The sequence below is a fragment of the Pelophylax lessonae genome, assembly GCF_965119305.1.
Source record: "Pelophylax lessonae genome assembly, chromosome: 9".
NCBI classification, from domain to species: domain Eukaryota; kingdom Metazoa; phylum Chordata; class Amphibia; order Anura; family Ranidae; genus Pelophylax; species Pelophylax lessonae.
The window spans coordinates 228,845,501-228,866,453 of NC_138776.1; the positions used below are offsets into that span (position 1 = coordinate 228,845,501).

The 20,953-nt window shown below is 44.5% G+C and overlaps 1 protein-coding gene across 2 annotated transcripts in view; it reads right to left on the reverse strand.

Moving 5' to 3' along the window:
* Positions 1-945: 945 nt before the first annotated feature.
* Positions 946-20,953, reverse strand: part of SLC43A3 (solute carrier family 43 member 3) — a 242,619-nt gene continuing 222,611 nt past the window's right edge. Inside the window, exons 10-12 of one of the 2 annotated variants that reach the window (XM_082268265.1) lie at positions 19,213-19,396; positions 10,104-10,227; positions 946-1,250 (exon numbers count right to left, since the gene is read on the reverse strand). In XM_082268265.1, the coding sequence (XP_082124391.1) occupies positions 1,134-1,250; positions 10,104-10,227; positions 19,213-19,396 (425 nt within the window). In that variant the 3' untranslated portion in view covers positions 946-1,133. The remainder of the gene's footprint in view (positions 1,251-10,103; positions 10,228-19,212; positions 19,397-20,953) is intronic. The other variant, XM_082268266.1, reaches the window with a different exon arrangement.

A 20,953-nucleotide genomic window follows, 5' to 3' on the forward strand; every position in this document is an offset into this window, starting at 1 on the left:
GAGACACTGTTAAAATAAAGTCCTTTATTAAAAAATCCCCCCAAAATGGTCCATGATGTATCCCTATTGCATACATACCAGAGCATTTGTTAGGGAGGGATATGTAATATGTGTGTGTATGTATATTTGTAGCACTCTGTAAGGGAGATTTACTAAAATGGGTGCACACAGAATCTGGTGCAACTGTGCACAGTAACCAATCAGCTTTTAGGTTTTATTGTCAAAGCTTATTTGAACAAGCTAAAGTTAAAAGCCGTATGCACAGCAGCACCAGATTCTGTGCGCACCAGTTTTAGTAAATCTTCCCCTGTATGTCTTTTATTGTATTCTTGAAACTGTAAATAGTTTATATAATATATACAGCATTTCTGTTTAGTAAAAGCACATTAATATACCCAGGGCTGCTGTTAGAAATTGCGGGGCCCCGTACAGACTACCTGGCAGGGCCCCCTCAAGAAAATATTAAAGATATATTTAGCTAAAATTACAATAAAATCACTATTATCAGACACAAATATAACATAACTCACATAATTCCTGCTAAATCTAAAAAAAAAACTATGTTAAATAAAAAAGAAGATGAAATGAGAAAAATATACAGGCTGTGCAGTTGGACCTCAGTGATCAGAGAGACAGAGACAATGTTACAATTTACAAATAAACTCCTGAGCAGAGATAAGTGCTGGGAGGGAGGCCCACACAAGGGAGGGGGATTAGTGAGGGACAACTGTCTCTTTCTCAACAGAAAAAAGCTGATAGCAGGGAGAGGGACAGATCAGATTCAGGTGCTGGAGGAAGATTTCTGTAATAGTTGTCCATCACTAATCCCCCTCTCTGTGTGGGCCCCCCTGTGTGCTCAGGCCCCCTACAAGAGGGCTGGTGGTCCCCCCCTATCAGCGGCCCTGAATATACCACATGGTCGCTTCTTGGCTTTACTGCAAAAAAAGCAAGAATTAGAAAAACAAGCCAACACATCTAGGAACTAGCAAATTTAAATGTATTACTTTTTGATCTTGGGTTTAGACACGCTTTAAGCCTGTGGATGTATATACACACATTTAAAGCATAATGTTTTATTCTTTTTTTCAGTGCTTGGAATGATACAATATCATGTCCTTATTGCCAAATACTGTTTAGGAAGCATGTGAATCCACTGGCTTTTCTGCTTTCCTATCTTTTCTGCAAACACGAAAAACATTAATCGGATGGGCAAAAGTCACCAGCATCAGAATGGCAAAAAAAATGTTGACCTGTTGAAAAAAAGAACAGTGATTAAAAAGCAATTCCAAACAACAGCTGTAACCAATCAGTGAACTTCTGTTACATAGTTACATATAGTTACATAGTTTGTGAGGTTGAAAAAAGACATAAGTCCATCCAGTTCAACCTATGATGTGTGTGTGTTTGCTGTTAACCGTACATTGTAAACCCATGTATGTTGTGGTCTTTAAGGTGCCCATCTAATAGTTTTTTGAAGCTATCAATGCTCCCTGTTGATACCACTGCTTGTGGAAGAGAATTCCACATCCTTACTGCTCTGACAGTAAAGAACCCATTACGTATTTTAAGGTGAAACCGTTTTTCCTCTAGTTTTAGTGAGTGGCCACGTGTCTTATTGTATTCACTTTCTCTGAAAAGTTTGTTCCTTATGCTAGGGTCATCACCAGTACAGTATTTGTACATTGATATCATATCCCCCCTCAAGCGTCTCTTCTCCAGAGAGAATAGGTTCAGTGTTTGTAGTCTTTCCTCATAGCCGATGCCCTCCATTACCCTAATTATTTTTGTTGCCCTTCTCTGGACTCTCTCCAGTTCCAGCACATCCTTCCTGAGGACCGGTGCCCAGAACTGGACAGCATACTCCAGATGTGGCCGGACCAGAGTCTTGTAGAGCGGGAGAATAATCTCTTTATTTCTGGAGTGAATCCCCTTTTTTATACATGCCAGTATTTTGTTGGCTTTTCTTGCAGCGGCTTGGCATTGCATGGCACTGCCAAGCCTGTTGTCCACTAGGACCCCCAGGTCCTTTTCCATCGTAGATTCACCCAGAGGTTCCCCCCCTAGTGAGTAGCTTGCTTTCGTGTTTCTGACGCCCAAGTGCATTACTTTACATTTTTCAACATGTTGTCCAGCAAATACTGCACCTTTGCTAAAGTCAGAATTGATAGCCCTGGGAAAGGGGGAAAGGTGGGTAGTCTGTTTTATGTAATTACAACTCAAAGCAAGTGTACATTTGGTTGGTGGTGGCAAGAAACCTACTAGTCATGATAATTTGATACATCAGGATTTCTGTTTGAGAAATTTGAGTGTTTGAAAATTCCTCTTTTGTATTGAAAAAAGATAAGTAAAGGGGTTACCAACAAAAGGGAGTAGAGTCATTCACTGCATCCCAAGGCTTAACTAGGAGTGTGTGTAGAGGAGAGCGTAGAGGAGAGCCGGGTGACACGTGCGGGGGAGCCGCACTAGGTCACCAGAAGCCGGCGCGAGTGCAGGGGACAGGGGACAGAGAGACCGGAACAGAGAGCGGGACCGGGACGTGAAGGACCAGGACTGGAAGCCGCGGCCGTAGACGGCGGAGCGGCGGCTGCGGCGGTGAAGGGACACCACACAGTATTGAGGAGGGAGGTTCACGGAAGCAGGGGAGGAGGAGCAGCGGCGACTGGTGAGTATCTCCCTGCAGCTGTGTGACGTGCTTTGGGGACCTGTGACTGACGGACTGACAGACCATCCTGTGACTGACTGACCATAGGGATCTGTGACTGACTGACCATAGGGATCTGTGACTGACTGACCTTGCTTGCGACCGTCAACGACTGACAAGACTGTTCTGCGACTGACAAGACTGTTCTGCGACTGACAAGACTGTTCTGCGACTGACAAGACTGTTCTGCGACTGACAAGACTGTTCTGCGACTGACAAGACTGTTCTGCGACTGACAAGACTGTTCTGCGACCGACAAGACTGTTCTGCGACCGACAAGACTGTTCTGCGACTGACAAGACTGTTCTGCGACCGACAAGACCGTTCTGCGACCGACAAGACCGTTCTGCGACCGACAAGACCGTTCTGCGACCGACAAGACCGTTCTGCGACCGACAAGACTGTTCTGCGACCGACCGACGGCGCTCTTGACTGATCGACCGTGAGTATTTTAGAGACTGGTGAGTATCTTAGCGACTAGTGAGCATTTTGCGACTGGTTAGCATCTTGCGAGGGTTAGCATCTTGCGACTGGTGAGTATATTTGCAACTGGTGTGTATCGGGTGAGTATCTTGCGACTGGTGAGATTCTTTGCGACTGGTGAGTATCTTTGCGACTGGTGAGTATCTTTGCGACTGGTGAGTATCTTGTGTCTGTTGGATCTTTGCGACTGGTGAGTATCGTTGCGGTTAGTGAGTATCGTTGCGACTGGTGAGTATCGTTGCGACTGGTGAGTATCTTTGCGTCTGTTGGATCTTTGCGACTGGTGAGTATCTTTGCGTCTGTTGGATCTTTGCGACTGGTGAGTATCTTGCGTCTGTTGGATCTTTGCGACTGGTGAGTATCTTAGCGACTGGTTAGTATATTAGCGACTGGTGAGTACCCCAGGTTTAGTACCAGGGAAGTTAGAGGTAGGGTAGGTAAGGAAGAGCAGGTCGTTAACATTATCCCCATAGAGTAGTGGGTAATAATGTCCGACAGGATTGCGGATGCCACTCAGTGCACTTCTTGCTGCATGTATGCGTTCCTTGATGAACCATTCGAGGGCGAATACTGCTGTGCAAGATGTGAGCAAATTGTTGCTCTGGTAGACCAGATCCTGGACCTACAGAACACAGTGGCAACACTGCGTGGCATCAACAACCTGGAAAGGAGCTTGGACATTACCTATCAGGCGCTGGTAGGGGCCAGCATAGAGGAGGGAGGAACAGAGGAGACGCAAGAAGCAGAGGTACGCAGCTGGGTGACTGTTAGGAAGGGTAGAGGGAGGAGAGCCAGGGAGGCCAATCCTGAGTTGGTACACCCTAACAAATCTGTCGAGTTGCAGGTTGAGGGGGATATCAGCTCAGGGGTGGCAGAGCTGGAGCATGCACCCTCCCCCAGCTGCCAGGGGAGGGACGGCTCCAGGAAGAAGGGGGGCCGTAACTCAGGAAAGGTTAGAAAGGTTGTGGTAGTGGGGGACTCAATTATCAAGAGGACAGAGAGGGAAATCTGTAAAAAAGATCTCGTGAACCGAACAGTTTGCTGTTTACCGGGCGCCCGAGTTCGGCATATCGCAGATCTGGCAGACAGATTGTTGTGTGGGGCTGGGGATGACCCAGCGGTCATGGTGCACGTGGGCACTAATGACAAAGTTAAAGGTAGGTGGAGGATCCTTAAGAACGATTTCAGGGACTTAGGTAATAGATTGAGGAAAAGGACCTCCAAGGTGGTTTTCTCTGAAATACTGCCTGTACCTCGAGCCACACAGGAGAGGCAGAAGGAGATTAGGGAACTTAACAAGTGGCTGAGGAATTGGTGTAGGAAGGAGGGGTTTGGGTTCCTGGAGAACTGGGCTGACTTCTCAGTCGGCTACCGGCTCTTTAGTAAGGATGGGCTGCACCTTAATGGGGACGGTACAGCTCTTTTGGGGAGAAAGATGGCCACCAAGTTGGAGGGGCTTTTAAACTAGGAGACGGGGGGGAGGGCTCAGAAGTAGAGTCAGTCAGGAGGAAGCAGAGGACTGAAGGCAGCTGTAGTGTCAGCAGCGACAGTAGGTCCACAAGGTCAATTGGCAGGTCTGTGCGGGAGAACCTCAGACCAAACAGGAATAAACATAACCGCCAATTGCGCTTAACTTCCTTAAAACTAAGAGGTGTATATGCTAATGCCAGGAGCCTAGCTAATAAAATGGATGAGTTGGAAATGTTAGTACATGAGGAGGACATAGACCTTGTGGGAATAACAGAGACTTGGTTCGACCCCTCACATGACTGGCTGGCCAATATCCAAGGGTATTCGGTGTACCGGAAGGACAGGGTAGGAAAAAGAGGGGGAGGGGTATGTCTCTATGTCAAGAACAATATAAAGGTGACAGAAAGGAGTGACATTACGGATGGGATGAGCATGGATTTAGAATCTGTGTGGGTTGAACTCCATAGGGAAGGAGAAAAGGGGAAAGTAATTGTGGGGGTTTGCTATAGGCCACCTAACCAAGGGGAGGAGGTAGAGCTGGAATTTTTAGCACTAATGGGTAAAGTGGCAAAATTGGGATCAGTCATCGTATTGGGGGACTTCAATTACCCCGACATTGACTGGGAAGAGGGGACTGCACACTCACAGAAGGCCCGCCTATTCACGGAAACCTTACTGGATAATTACATGTCACAGTTGGTGGATTCCCCCACCAGAGAAAACGCAGTCCTGGATCTATTGATCACTAATGACCCAGACATAATCTCGGAGGTAGGAGTCCAGGACAACCTGGGCTCTAGCGATCACAGGATGATCACATTTAGTGTAAATAACAACATAACAAGACAAGTGGGGAACATAAGAACCCTAAACTTCAGAAGGGCAAACTTTCCAAAATTGTACTCAATGATGGAAAAGGTAAACTGGGACCAAACCCTGGGATCCCTGACCACAGAGGAAAAATGGGAATGCTTTAGGAACATATTAGGCAAAGGCATCTTGCAGTGCATTCCTATGGGAAATAAATTTAGAAGAGACAAAGCCAAACCTGGCTGGCTAAACTGTAGCGTCAAAACTTATTAGGGGGAAAAAATTGGCCTTCAAGAAGTATAAATCAGAGGGCACAGTATCGGCTTTCGAGCAATACAAGGAGGCAAATAAGAAAAGTAAACAAGAAATCAAGATGGCTAAAATCAACTTTGAGAGACAAATAGCGGAGGATAGTAAAAAAAACCCAAAGAAATTCTTTAAATATATCAACAGCAAAAAAACTAAGGCAGAGCATATTGCACACATAATTAACAATGATGGGAGGATGGTTACAGAGGACACTGAAAAAGCAACCGTGCTAAATGCTTTTTTCTCGTCAGTCTTTACACAGGAAAAGGAGGGGTACACTGACCATGACTGTATGGTTAGTAGTAATAAACAGGACTTGCCACCATGGCTAACAGAGGGGGAAATCAGGGAAAGGCTGGATAAACTTAACACAAACAAATCACCAGGCCCGGATGGCGTACATCTGAGAGTACTCAAGGAACTCAGTAAAGTTATATCGAGACCACTGTTCCTGATCTTTGCTGACAGTATTAGGACAGGAGATGTACCAGGGGATTGGAAGAAAGCTAACGTGATTCCAATATTCAAAAAGGGCCAGAGGCATATCCCGGGAAATTATAGGCCTGTCAGTTTGACATCAGTAGTATGTAAACTTCTGGAGGGGATGATAAGGGACTATATTGTAGAGTTTGCTAAGGACAACAACATCATCAGCAGTAATCAGCACGGGTTTACAAATGGGCGTTCTTGTCAAACCAATCTCCTTACATTCTACGAGGAGGTGAGCTGTGAGCTAGATAGGGGGAGACCAGTGGATGTGGTGTACTTGGATTTCGCTAAGGCGTTTGATACAGTTCCCCACAAGCGCTTAATTTATAAAATAAGGTCTGCAGGTATCGATAGCAGGGTTTGCTCTTGGATACGGAACTGGCTAAAAAGGCGGGTCCAAAGGGTAGTAATAAACAGCGCATACTCAGACTGGTCTGAGGTGGTAAGCGGGGTCCCCCAAGGCTCAGTCCTGGGACCAACCTTGTTCAATTTATTCATAAACAACATTGAGGTCGGGATCAGTAGTTCGATATCAGTTTTTGCAGATGACACTAAATTGGGCAGGGCAATAACTTCACAACATGAAGCAGATATCCTGCAGAATGACCTGGACAAAATAACAGAGTGGGCAACGACATGGCAAATGAGGTTTAACGTGGAGAAGTGTAAGGTTTTGCACTTGGGGACTAAAAACATAAAATCACAATACACGTTAGGAGGGGAGCCCTTGGGGGAATCAAAAATGGAGAAGGATCTGGGAGTATTGGTTGATGATAGATTAGGAAACAGCATGCAATGTCAAGCGGCAGCTTCCAAAGCCAACAGAATATTAGCATGCATAAAGAAAGGGATGCATTCCAGAGATAAGACTATAATCCTTCCACTTTATAAAACTCTGGTCCGACCGCATCTGGAGTATTCCGTCCAGTTCTGGTCGCCAGTCCTCAGGAGGGATGTGTTGGAGCTGGAGAGAGTCCAGAGAAGGGCAACTAAACTAATTAGGGGATTGGAGGACCTTGACTATGAAGAGCGTCTACAATCGCTCGATTTATTCTCCCTGGAGAAGAGACGTCTGAGGGGGGACATGATAGCAATTTATAAATATCTTAATGGGGATCCCAGCTTAGAAAAAAAGCTGTTCATTCGAAGGGATTGCATGAGGACTCGAGGGCATACAATGCGATTAGAGGAGAAGCGTTTTAACCTCAGGCAACGCGGGGGGTTCTTTACTGTTAGGGCAACAAGATTGTGGAATTCTCTACCACAAGAGGTGGTTTCTGCGGGTAGTATGGTGGCTTTCAAAAGACTCTTAGACTTACATCTCAAGGATCAGAACATTCAGGGGTATGGGAGATGATTACAACCACACATGCCTACACAGGTTGAACTGGATGGACTATTGTCTTTATTCAACCTCACCTACTATGTAACTATGTAACTATGTAACTATGTAACTATCAGTTTTTACTGGTGTAGCACCCTCCTAGGTAGGTGCTAGGAAAAAGATTATTTTTCTCTGCTTGCTTCACAGGGGAGCCTGATCAGTAGTTAGGCCTGTTGCATGTGTCCATGTGTGATTCATCTGGTCTGAGGGAGTGTCCCCACTGTATCCAATAGGGAAGCTTGTTGGACAGTGGAGGATACCCAGCCAGTGACACACAGGCTTTTATGACTATCCTAGTGGGAAGGCACAACAGTGGTGCATCCTGGGATGTTATAAAAGCCACGGGCACATGTGACAGGGTGTCTTTGGGCGGGAAGCCAGGTCCCAGGAGGAGGGTGACGGCTGTCTCCCCTCCTGTTGCTGAGGAAGGTGGTCACAGGTGGTCGGCCTTGTGGACCAGAAGTGTGGTGCTGAGCCAGGAGGTCCAGTGGATGCTGACAGGGGAGTTGGAGGCAGAGCGACCCAGGGAAAAACAGTGTCCGTGAGTACCGGGAAGCTTGCCAGGGGTCTGCCCAGGAAGCGGACCACTCCAGTAGGGTGTCAGTGGACAGAAGGTCAGCGCACACAGTCAGTGAGAAAGGGGGTTCCAAGTTAGACCCTGAAGAGGAACCTAAGCAATAACACATGTTCTTTATCTTCACTTCAGTGGCAAGGTGGGGCAGCGGCCTTGCCGCATTCTACAGTCAGTTGTCCTCAGGAATTGTGCATAGTTCAAGATGGAGTATCCCACTCATCCCTTCTCCCATCCAAGGTCCAAATAAAACAAAAAAAAAAAACACATATCCTGGACTGTTAACCGCTGACAGCTGATGAGTCATCGGTTGGCAAGGAAGCGGTATGCCGGCTTCCCAGGCCACTCCTTAACAACCAGCTATTCTTCACACAGAATTTGAATTGTTCCAAAAATTTGGAATTCGTTAGAAAACAAATATACAAAATGAAATTAAACAAATTTCAAGAAAATGTGTTGCTTTTTCATTTCGAGATTCGGATGCATCCAAATCTCCGAATAGCCAAAGATTCGTCCAAATTTATATTGGGATCAAAACCAATTGCACTTGTCTATGAGGAGCATAAAACTCTTTCCCCTTCCTCCAAAACTGAGGCAACAGTACTGTCATGTAGGTGTAGCACCCTCCTAGGTAGGTGCTAGGCAGGTAAAGCCTAGTATCTCCTTCTGCTTATCAGGGGAGCCTGATCATTAGTTAGGCCTGCTCAGTGTGCTCAATGTGGGCTGAGGGAGTGTCCCCACTGTATCCAATGAGGAGGCACATTGGACAGTGGAGGAAACCTGGCCAATGACACACAGGCTTTTGTACCTGTCCCAGTGGGTTGGCACAGTGGGAGGTGCCCCATGGGATAGGGTATAAAAGCCAGGAGCATATAAGGCAGGGGGTCTTTGGGCGAGAAGCCGGGTCCCAGAAGGAGGGTGACGTTAGTCTCTCCTTCTGCTGCTGTGGATGGTGATCAAAGGCAGTCGGCCTTGTGAGCCAGGAGTGTGGAGCTGAGCCAGGAGGTCCATGAAAACTGACTGGTGGAATTGAAGGCAGAGCAACCTATGGAAAAACAGTGTCCGTGAGTACCGGGAAGCTTGCCGGGGATTTGCCTAGGAAGGGGACCACTCCAATGGAGAGTCAGTGGATGGGTGTCAGCACACACAGCAAGGGAGAAAGGGGGTGCCAAGTTAGAACCCTGAAGAGTAATTCAAGCGGGAACACTTTGTCTATCTTCACTTCAGTGGCAGGGTGAAGTAGCGGCCTTGAGTTGTCCTCAAGATTGTGCATTGTTCATAGTTGGAGTATCCCACCCATCCCTTCTCCAATCCAAACTCTCAATAAAACCACAAAAACAACATTCCCTGGATTGATTATTGACTGAGCCAAGGACTTTTAATGCTGTTTGTCTGCTATCAGTTGCTAAGGGTTAGCCAGGGGAATCCAGAAGGTGTAATTCTCAGCAGTCCTCTAGGGGGCAGTGCTACATAGGGTTTCCATCCATCTGGATTTGACAGGCAGGATCGGATCGGATGTCAGCGGACATGTCTCCGCTGACATCCGGTGCCCCATAGAGATACATGAGGCGTCTGTTCAGATCCGCCTGAAAAACTGACAGGCGGATCTGAACGGTCCGCATGTGTGAAAGGGGCCTTAGGGATTGCATACTGTGGTATACTATACTTGTATACTCTGCCTTAGGTAAATATTTGTTTTTTAATAGTTTTATCACATTTCCTGGGTTTTTGTATACATTATGTTTTAAAATGGCTTTTGGCAATAACAAAGGTCTAGTTAAACACTTATTTTGTTTAAGAAAACATTGTACTGTATATCTCTTTTTGATAATATATTGCTCAACTACCCAAAGTTTCCCAGGAATCCCAGACATTGGAATACATACATAAAAGGGGTCACCGTGGAGATGGGTTTGTATGATGTAAAATGCAGGATACTGAAAAAGAGCTATGACAGCGGAAAGTGACATCATTAGTCCGAAGAGTTTTCCAAAGTGCTTGGCTGGAAATCTAAAGCAAATAAAAAAAAAAAAAAGTTATAATTAATGCATGTCAGTGAAATCATACCCAACCTCTAATATATAAAAACACACTATTGTTGCCCTGAGCAGTACTCTACAATGTCTAATGAATGATATTGTACAGCAATAGACAGAAATACTGTACAATGACTTTACAGTTGAAATTTGTAAATACTGCCAAATGACCTCCCCCTGCCCCTGTTCAGCATCGCCATTTAAAAAATGACATGTTTTACATATATATCGCAGTTAAATTCTATAGTCAGTTACGGTTATTAATAGACGTGCAGAAAGGAAAAATTTGTTTTGTTTCGGATAGATTTGTTATGTTGCTAATTTTGTTTTGTTCTTGTTTCATTTCATTTTCATTAAAATTCATTTTATTTATGAATTTTCTAACGAATTCCAACTTTTCAGAACGATTAGAATTTGGATTGGTCAAAAAACGATCGATCAATTTGAATTCTGTGTGAAGGAATAGCTGGTTGTTAAGCAGCAGGCTGGGACAAATCTGTGAGTTGGTTTTACCACTGACAGATGAATGTAAAGAAAAGAATGCCGGCAATTGCCCGGCAATAGAAAAATGGTTAAAAAAAAAACAGCATGGGGTCCCTCCTGAGTCCATACCAGCCGTTCTGGTCGGGTATGGATTTTAAGAGAAACCCCACGCCAAAATAATAATAAAAAAAAAAAAACGGCGTGGGGTCCCACCCACCCCCCAAAATTTATATCAGACCCACTTCTGAGCATGCAGCCTAGCAGGTCAGGAAAGGGGGGGGTGTGGGAGCAACCCCCCCACTCCTGAACCATACCAGGCCACATGCTCTCAACAATGGGTGGGTGGGTGCTTTAGGGCAGGGGGGCCCCCCCGAACCATACAAGGCCACATGCTCTCAATATGGGGGGTGGGTGTTTGGGGGCAGATGAGGACAAGGGCCTCTTCCCGACAACCCTAGGCTGTGGATGTCGGGGTCTGTGGGCGGGGGGCTTATTGGAATCTGGCAGCCCCTTTAACAAGCGGGCCCCCAGATCCTGCCTCCCCCCATGTGAATGGGTATCAGGTACATTGTACCCCAACCCATTTACCAAAAAAGTGTCAAAAAGTAAGAACCACAGGAATCAGTTTTTGAAAAGTCCTTTCTTAAAAAAACAAAAATAAAAAAATAGTGTCCCCCGATGTAAATCCATCGTCAATCATGACGCCCGCAGGACCCGAAAAATAGAAAAAAATAAAAACCGCTATTCAGGGCGGAGCGGAGCCCTATGCCTGCAAATAATTTCATTAGCGCAGGCATAGGGTTCTGCTACTTTCACACCTATGTGTATGTGTATATATACATATATGTGTGTGTGTGTGTGTATATATACCCCTACACAGAAGTTCAGATGTCATGCCTGCCTCCAAAGATGTCCACAAAAAAGCCCAATAAACGCCTGCAACAAAAACGGCCAGGTGTGAAAGTAGCGGAGCCTCTACCCTGCTCTACTGCAATTCTAATACAAACAATCTTTTTTCTATGGCGGTCACCCTGAAATGGAAGAGTTTGGAAACCTTGCCATAGCAGTCAGAGTCAGTTAACCCTACACTACACTACAGTCACCCTGACACTTAACACTTTCCCTACAGAAACTAGATTATTGAATCTAACTATAGTGGAAAATAGTACCCTAACTACACTAGATATCCCTTTCCTCACACTAATAATTGCTAAATGACACTTTTGAAGCAGGAGTAACAGAACTGCTTCCACTCTCTTCCACAGCCCCTGTATTACAATGCTAGAGATTTGGCGGGGCTATCTTATATACTGGGGGGCGTTTTCACTACTGATTGGCCTCTGGACCCCCTAGTCACTCCAATCACATTCCTAGCATCCTCCTGCCCCCTCAATTGGCTTTTACTGATGTTCTGGTCCAATCACGGGCTTTTAAAGCCCAGTTCCTGTCCCATTGCATTTTGGTCGGTTCTGGTTGCCGAATTCCGAACTTTTTCAGCAAAAAGTTTGGAATTCGGCCTAATTTCGAACAGTCAATGTTCGGGTCGAACCGATGGTCGACCCGAACCGTTCGATCATCCCTACTATCTAATAAAATATAGCTGTTATGGTCCATGGGTTTAAAATAAGTTTTAGCAATGAACCAACCCTTTTCTTTCTGTGTTTCTAAATTAAAAAATACTACAGACTCACGGTCTACCTTACAAGTTAAGCTACAATTTTAACCATTATAAACCTGTTTCCTCACGAATGCTATCAGACTTACCTTGTCACCCTATTGTCAGGTCACCTGTGGCCAGGTGTAAGATTCTGGTACCTCTGGTACCCTTATTTTCTATTTTTTTTTCAAATATGCGTCCCACCTTTCTAATTAGGTGGTACGCATACACCTTTAAGACGGATGACGTCATCGCCGAGCGCCGCAGAGCGGCTATTTCAACCGCCGGCGTTCTCTCTCACATTGTTCCTTCAACCTGCCGTGTGTCCACATGCTTACAAGCTTACCTTGCTACCGGAACCTCCAGCTATTCCCTTTTACTTGGAAACAGACCGGAACCTCGCTAACGATCCCTGTATCTCGCTACTGGATCACTCCCTTACTACTGGACCCTGCTACTACTAACTTTACTAGTGATAAGTACCCCACAGGGGAATCCTCCATAACCTTACTTACACTATCTACCTCTGCACATAAGGACTGTTACTATCTATGCATACTAATTCTATCATCTGCACTGTTACATAGATTGCTAGCTCTTGAGTCTACTACCATCTATCCTTGCACTGGGTTAGTCTATCCTGTATTTGTCATCTGCTGTCCTTACCACCTGTTACCATACTCGATTACTAACCTATCTGCATTCTACCTAATACCATCTAATACTCTCCTGAACATTTCTATCAAGTGCTTGCCATCTCTGTCACTGTTCACACCTGTCCCTTCAGCACATCATCTTCATATTGTTATATACATCCTATCACTCCAGGAACATCTTATTGAGTGTGTATATCTGTATGCTGAAGCTGACAAGCCCACAGTGATGAGTCTGGAGAGTTGGATCTGGTTATTCAACACATCTCTACATGACTACTGAGTGGAGATTCTGCAGCTGCAAATCCAGCCTACTACAAAAACGCAGGAGCGTTACACCAGGTGACGACTGCACCCTGTTGGAGGCAGGGGTGAACCGCAAGGTAGTGAACCCAGTAGCTGACTGCTGCAGATGGACAGGAACGTGAGCCCAAGATTCCCCAGGGCGCCGAGTCTAAGACCCAGCAGGTGTTCACCAGAGCCTCTAGAGGTGAGGATGGACTTGGCTGCAGCTGGGCCCAGGTCGCAGCCCCTGGGGTCCCCCTGGGTCACGCTCCGTAGGAAGAGAGGTGAAGCACCCAGTCAGGACACAAGGGATAGTGATGGGTAAGCCGAGGTCGGGACAACAGGCAGACAAGGGTAACCAAGGAACAGGCCATAGGTCAGGGTCACAGGCAAACAGGAGAAGTCAGAGACAAGCCAAAATTGGTACACAGGTAGATCAAGCACATGGCAGACAGGAAACAACTAACAAACACTGTTGAACAGCAAAGCAGACCTGCAGTGCACTGGTTAATATAGACTTCCTGGAATGGCCTGGGGTGGGGCCAAACAGGGAGGAGAGATGATAAAAAGGAGCCAGAAGGGGAGTCTGGCCTCTAATGCAGACATGAAGGAACAGGTAAGCTGCCAAACACTATTGCAAGTCCATGACACCTCCCAAACCAAGAACAGATCATCAATAAAACGCTTATAGCATTTAAACTGTTATGGCCTCTCGTTAAGTGGGGTACACACTAGTAGAAATTCTGCCGAAAATTCCCGTCTGAGGTGAAATCGTATGATTTTCGTCTAGTGTGTACACAACTTTCAGCAGCCGATGCCAATATTTTCAACGAAAAAAAATGGAGGGACAAACACCAAAATTTTTATCGTCCATCCCCAGATGACCAATGTTCTTTAACGTGTATGCAGTACGTCTGCGAAAAATCGGATAGGAAAGACGGCGCATGATCTGAATTTGCTGACGACCCGGAAGTCTAGGAACAAATGTCTCAAAAAAAAAAAAAAAATCGGATGAGAAATTTCGTGAACATTATGCACTGTCAACTAAAAACAATTATGACCGCTGAACATGAGTGAGAAAAATCGGAGGATATTTTGTCCGATTTTCAACAAGTGTGTACAAGCCTTTAAACAATACCTCAGGTTCCCAGTGGGTCATAAAAATATTAGTCACACTGGGAACAAACCAGGCTCCCATATCTACCCCCATTGCTTGTTGAAAGTAATGATGGTTGTTCCAAAAAATAATTAAGTTGTAACCCTTAACCTCCGCAACATCGCTAGAATACGGCCCTTTTTAACCAATGACACCACCAAGCTCTTAATTCACGCCCTGGTTATCTCTCGCCTCGACTATTGCAACTCCCTCCTCATTGGATTACCCTTACATAGATTATCCCCCCTTCAATCCATAATAAATGCAGCTGCAAGACTTATCCACCTTACCAACCGTTCAGTGTCCTCCAACCCTCTCTGCCAATCCCTTCATTGGCTTCCACTCACCCAACGAATAAAATTCAAAGTGCTAACAACAGTTTACAAAGCCATCCACAACTCTGCCCCCAGCTACATCACTAACCTGATCTCAAAATATCAACCTAGCCGCTCTCTTCGGTCCTCCCAAGACCTCCTGCTCTCTAGCTCCCTTGTCACCTCTTCCCATGCTCGCCTCCAGGATTTCTCCAGAGCTTCTCCCATTCTTTGGAACTCTCTACCCCAATCTGTCCGACTGTCCCCTAATCTATCCATCTTTAGACGATCCCTGAAAACCCTTCTCTTTAAAGAAGCCTACCCGGCTACTAACTAATAACGCTGTTTCTCTTGCTCCATCAGCGCATCCCCCACAGCTATTGCCTTTTGTATCAATTGACCCTCCCTTTTAGATTGTAAGCTCTAACGAGCAGGGCCCTCTGATTCCTTTTGTTCCAAATTGTAGTGTAACTGTAATGTCTGCCCTCATTTTGTTAAGCGCTGCGCAAACTGTTGGCGCCATATAAATCCTGTATAATAATAATAATAATAATAAGCCAAACTGTAAACATTCCAGAAGAAATTATGTCTCCAGGATAGCATAGATGCTTCCAATGCCCATTTAACAGACAATTGTGCATCTTGATGTCTAATAATGGTGTATAGGGACCCAACATCTAGAGTAAAAAGAAAACATTACTCAGTACACGGTGTATCCTCGAGGATCTGTTACATGTGCTTTGTGTCTCATAGATATACCTCAGTAGCCAACATCAGCGGCTACAATAATTGATCAATATATTGACCCAAAATAGGACGTGATGGAATCAAACCCATTTACAATCCATGTCCCCGGGGGTTGGTCTATACTCTTGTGCAATATATTACTAGAGTCCCACAAGCTAGTGGTACCAAATATTGAGCTTCATTTTCACTTAGAACATGGGTGTCCAACCTTTTGGCTTCTCTGGGCCACATTGAGTGTAGAGAAATTTTCTCGGGCCGCATATAAAATATATACTATAGTTAAGGTATATAAGTAATAAAATGCCGCCGCGCCCTTCCCACTCCGCCGCACCCCCGCACTAATTTAACACAACTAGAAGATGATCAAATGAAATGGAATCAGTATACAGAGGTTTACTTCTTCTGAGAGATATTAAAGAAATACTCTAACCATCATGATTTGAACCGGTCATGGTGGTAAGAGTCAGAAACACTGCACATGCTCTCCCCCTCCCCTCCAAGGCAACCTTTGCCTACCGTTAGTTGGAAGCCGCTGTGGCCATGCCCGCGACCTGACTTCCTTCCTCCACAGCAAAAGAAAAAAAAATTGGCAGGGGGCAGTGGGCCGCATTGAGTGGGGTTCTGGGCTGCATGTGGCCCCCGGGCCGCAGGTTGGACATGCCTGACTTAGAATATTCTTTTTAGCCCATTTAAACCAACTTCTGCAATTTCTCTTTATGCTCAGAGATGGGATTACACCCTAACATGGATGCATATCTGTTGAACTCCAAATAACCTAATATTAAAATCAATATCAGTTTTATGGTGGGACTTGGTCATAACTACTATCCCACCCCCTTTGTCTGCTGGGTGAATAATTGCATCTTTCATCTTTTCCAATTCTTCTATTCCTTTTTTGATCCACCATGAATTCGATACTTTTGTATATTAACATAAGTATCAAATTTGTTCATATTTTTGATAGCAGTAAACTTCAACCCATTATCCAACACATTAAGCTCTTCTTCCTTAAGGGGAACTTCACTTATATTAATAAATCCGCTCTCCTAACTCAATCTTCTTCTTTTAAAGGTTTATTTCCCCAAATTTGTTTCCAGTGGATGGTTCTTCATTCCTCTTGCTTTGGGGGATCCCCTGTACTCCTAAGAAATTCCACCCATAATGTCCTTCCTCTCTATTCTCCAAGAGTGCAAGTCTGTTATAAAGGGGTACCTCATTCCTTCTCCACTGGTCATTTCTTCTCAGAGTATTGTTATAATGGCCTCCCCTTTTTCCCTTTTGTCTTTGAGGGGGAGGGGGGGGGGGGTTGGTCTATGTCCTGAAAAATACCCATGAGCTCCACGGTCCTGTCCCATATCAATTCTATTTTTATCTTGGTTGGACCAGTTCCTATAGCCAAATCTTATTATTTCTATGGCCTTTAAAACCTCCCTGATTATTCACTATAGGTCTCTGTTCACCAGGAACTACTGAGTTCTTACTCTCATTGTCAATACCCGTCGGGGAGATACTGACCTTCTTTAGTAGGGGTTGTATTATACAGTATCTCATAAAAGTAAGTACATCCCTCATATTTTGGTAAATATTTTATTATATGATCTTTTCATGTGCCAACACTAAAGAAATTACACTTTGCTACAATGTAAAGTAGTGTGTGTACAGCTTGTATAACAGTGTCAGTTTTCTGTCCTCTCAAAATAAATCAACACACAGCTATTAATGTCTAAACTGCTGGCAACAAAAGTGAGTACACATTGGGCCCAATTAGCCATTTTCCCTCCCTGGTGTCATGTGACTCGTTAGTGTTAGGTCTCAGGTGTGACTGGGGAGCAGGTTTGTTAAATTTGGTGTTATCGCTCTCACTCTCTCATACTGGTCACTGGAAGCTTAACATAGCACCTCATGGCAAAGAACTCTCTGAGGATCTGAAAAAAAGAATTGTTGCTCTACATAAAGATGGCCTAGGCTATAAGAAGATTACCAAGACCCTGAAACCGAGCTGCAGCACAGTGGCTAAGACCATACAGCGGTTTAACAGGACAAGTTACACTCAGAACAGGCCTCGCCATGGTCGACCAAAGGAGTTGAGTGCACGTGCTCAGCGTCATATCCCGAGGTTGTCTTTGGAAAATAGACGCATGTGTGCTGCCAGCATTACTGAAGGGGTGGGGGGGTCAGCCTGTCAGTGCTCAGACCATATGCCGCACACTGAATCAAATTGGTCTGCATGGCTGTCATCCCAGAAGGAAGCCTCTTCTAAAGATGATGCACAAGAAAGCCCGCAAACAGTTTGCTGAAGACAAGCAGACTAAGGACATGGATTACTGGAACCATGTCCTGTGGTCTGATGAGACCAGGATAAACTTATTTAGTTCAGATGGTGTCAAGCATGTGTGGCGGCAACCAGGTCAGGAGTACAAAGACAAGTGTGTCCTGCCTACAGTCAAGCATGGGGGTGGGAGTGTCATGGTCTGGGGCTGCATGAGTGCTGCCAGCACTGGGGAGCTACAGTTCATTGAGGGAACCATGAATGCCAACATGTACTTTGACATGCTGAAAGAGAGCATGATCCCCTCCCTTTGGAGACTGGGCCACAGGGCAGTATTCCAACATAATGACCCCAAACACACCTCCAGGATGACCTCTGCCTTGCTAAAGAAGCTGAGGGTAAAGGTGATGGACTGGCCAAGCATGTCTCCGGACCTAAACCCTATTGAGCATCTGTGGAGCATCCTCAAACAGAAGGTGGAGGAACACAAGGTCTCCAACCTCCACCAGCTCTGTGATGTCATCGTGGAGGAGTGGAAGAGGACTCCAGTGGCAACCTGTGAAGCTCTGGTGAACTACATGCCCAAGAGGGTTAAGGCAGTGCTGGAAAATAACAGTGGCCACACAAAATATTGACACTTATGGCCCAATTTAAACATTATAACTAAGGGGTGTACTCACTTTTGTTGCCAGCGGTTTAGACAATAATGGCTGTGTGTTGAGTTCTTTTGAGAGGACAACAAATTTACACTGTTATACAAGCTGTACACTCACTACTTTGCATTGGAGCAAAGTGTCATTTCTTCAGTGTTGTCACATGAAAAGATATAATAAAATATTTACAAAAACGTGAGGGGTGTATTCACTTTTGGGAGATAATGTATACTTGCCTTCTGTTCAGATATACTGCTACTGTTCGTTAACATTTCAAAGAAACTTTGCGGTAAAGACCATTTCTCTGTTTTACTAACGTGTGTATTTTATTGGTGGTGTGCGCACTGACATTCTTGCCAGGTGTGCCAGAGGGGCTAAGACTGTTCTTAGGGTTAAAAGGCAGAGTACAGAAACAAATATACTCAAGCGGCTTCTCCGGGGGTAGCGATACACATACTTTACTAAATAGCATTTTGTGCGCTCAAACCTTTACTATTCCTTAGCAAATATACTGGACGTGCTTACAATATATAATGGGAGAATATAAGAAACAGGTATAAATATGCATTTTAACTTACACCAACCTGGTCACTGGTACATCTAAAAAAACAATGACAGTCTACTTTATAGTTTTGATTTAACAATATACGGAACTAAAGTGGATTGTTGTAGATGCCTAGCTACCACAATTTTAAATAATATACTTAAACATTAAAATTTGGTATTTAAATATTTGGCTTACGCTATTGAAATAAATGCTGCATTGCCCCCAAACAGAAACGATCGGTTCAATACTTGGAAGATGAAAGTTGGATACAGTGCAGGGAGAAAGGGTATTGAAGCACACAGTGAAAAAAGCATGCACTGGATACTCGTCAAAGTCAGAGATAAGATGGCGGAATAGAGGTCATCAAGCTTCCTTGTATCTAGCAAAAAAAAAAAGATTAAAGTGTTACCAAAGTTGATGAGTTACTGCACATTTCTGTAAATCAAAATGTTTTATGAAATGTAAATACAGAGTTAGTACAATAGGTTGTCTTCAAAAATAGCTGAGAATGGATCATTTAAACAGATGTGTGAATGCTTTTGCTGACCTGCTGTTTATGTCCAGTTCCATAAATTATCTTTTTCAGTTTTGCGTACTTGTTGCTTAGAACACCTATAAGGTTTTTATTGTTATTTATGCCCTTCCTGTATTTGGCTAAGCACATCTCCTCAGTGGGACACAGATGGCAAAAAAGTTGACAGGTGTTATACTCTACCCAAAATGAAAAAAAAGTTTTGCATTTCCTTTTAATTTTATGGACAACCATCCAATTTTTTATCCTGCAGTAGATCCATTATTTTTTCACGTCCTGTAAGAAGGTGTTGGCACAGCAGGTAAATCACACAGCTGTGTACATAGTTAGTGAGGTTGAAAAAAGACATCAGTCCATCCAGTTCAACCTATGATGTGTGTGTGTGTTTGCTGTTAACCGTACATTGTATACCCCTGTATGTTGTGGTCTTTAAGGTGCCCATCTAATAGTTTTTTTGAAACTATCAATGCTCTCTGCTGATATGACTGCTTGCGGAAGAGAATTCCACATCCTTACTGCTCTCACAGTGAAGAACCCCCTGCGTATTTTAAGGTTAAACCGCCTTTCCTCTAGTTTTAGTGAGTGGCCACGTGTCTTATTGTATTTCCTTTCTCTGAATAGGTTTTTTCATATGCTAGGGTTGCCAGTACAATATTTGTACATTGATATCATATCCCCCCTCAATCGTCTCTTCTCCAGAGAGAATAAGTTCAGTGCTTGTAGTCTTTCCTCATAGCTGATGTCCTCCATTCCCCTAATTATTTTTGTTGCCCTTCTCTGGACTCTCTCCAGTTCCAGCACATCCTTACTGAGGACCGGTGCCCAGAACTGGACAGCATACTCCAGATGTGGCCGGACCAGAGTCTTGTAGAGTGGGAGAATAATCTCTTTATTTCTGGAGTGAATCCCCTTTTTTATACATCCCAGTATTCTGTTGGCTTTGCTTGCAGCGGCTTGGCATTGCATGCCACTGCCAAGCCTATTGTCTACCAGTACCCCCAGGTCCTTTTCCATCCTAGACTCACCCAGAGGTTCCCCCCCCCCCCCCCAGTGAGTAGCTTGCTTTCTGGTTTCTGGCACCCAGGTGCATTACTTTACATTTTTCAACATTAAACCTCATCTGCCATGTAGTTGCCCACCCCATAATCTTGTTCAGGTCCGCTACTGTATATAAGGCCTAGAAGCAATATTATAAAACAGTGAATGTGACATCAACAATTTAATGTAGGTGACCGGGGAAATCACAGGAATAACAATACCAAATGACCGAAGGGTATGCTTATTTCACAAAACAACAATGTCATTAAAAAAATATAAAATGACTCTGGTCCCAACCTTGTTAAACGCAGCAAAGGGAATAATACCAAAAAAGTGGAGAGAAGTTGACAGTCCAAAATTAAAGGA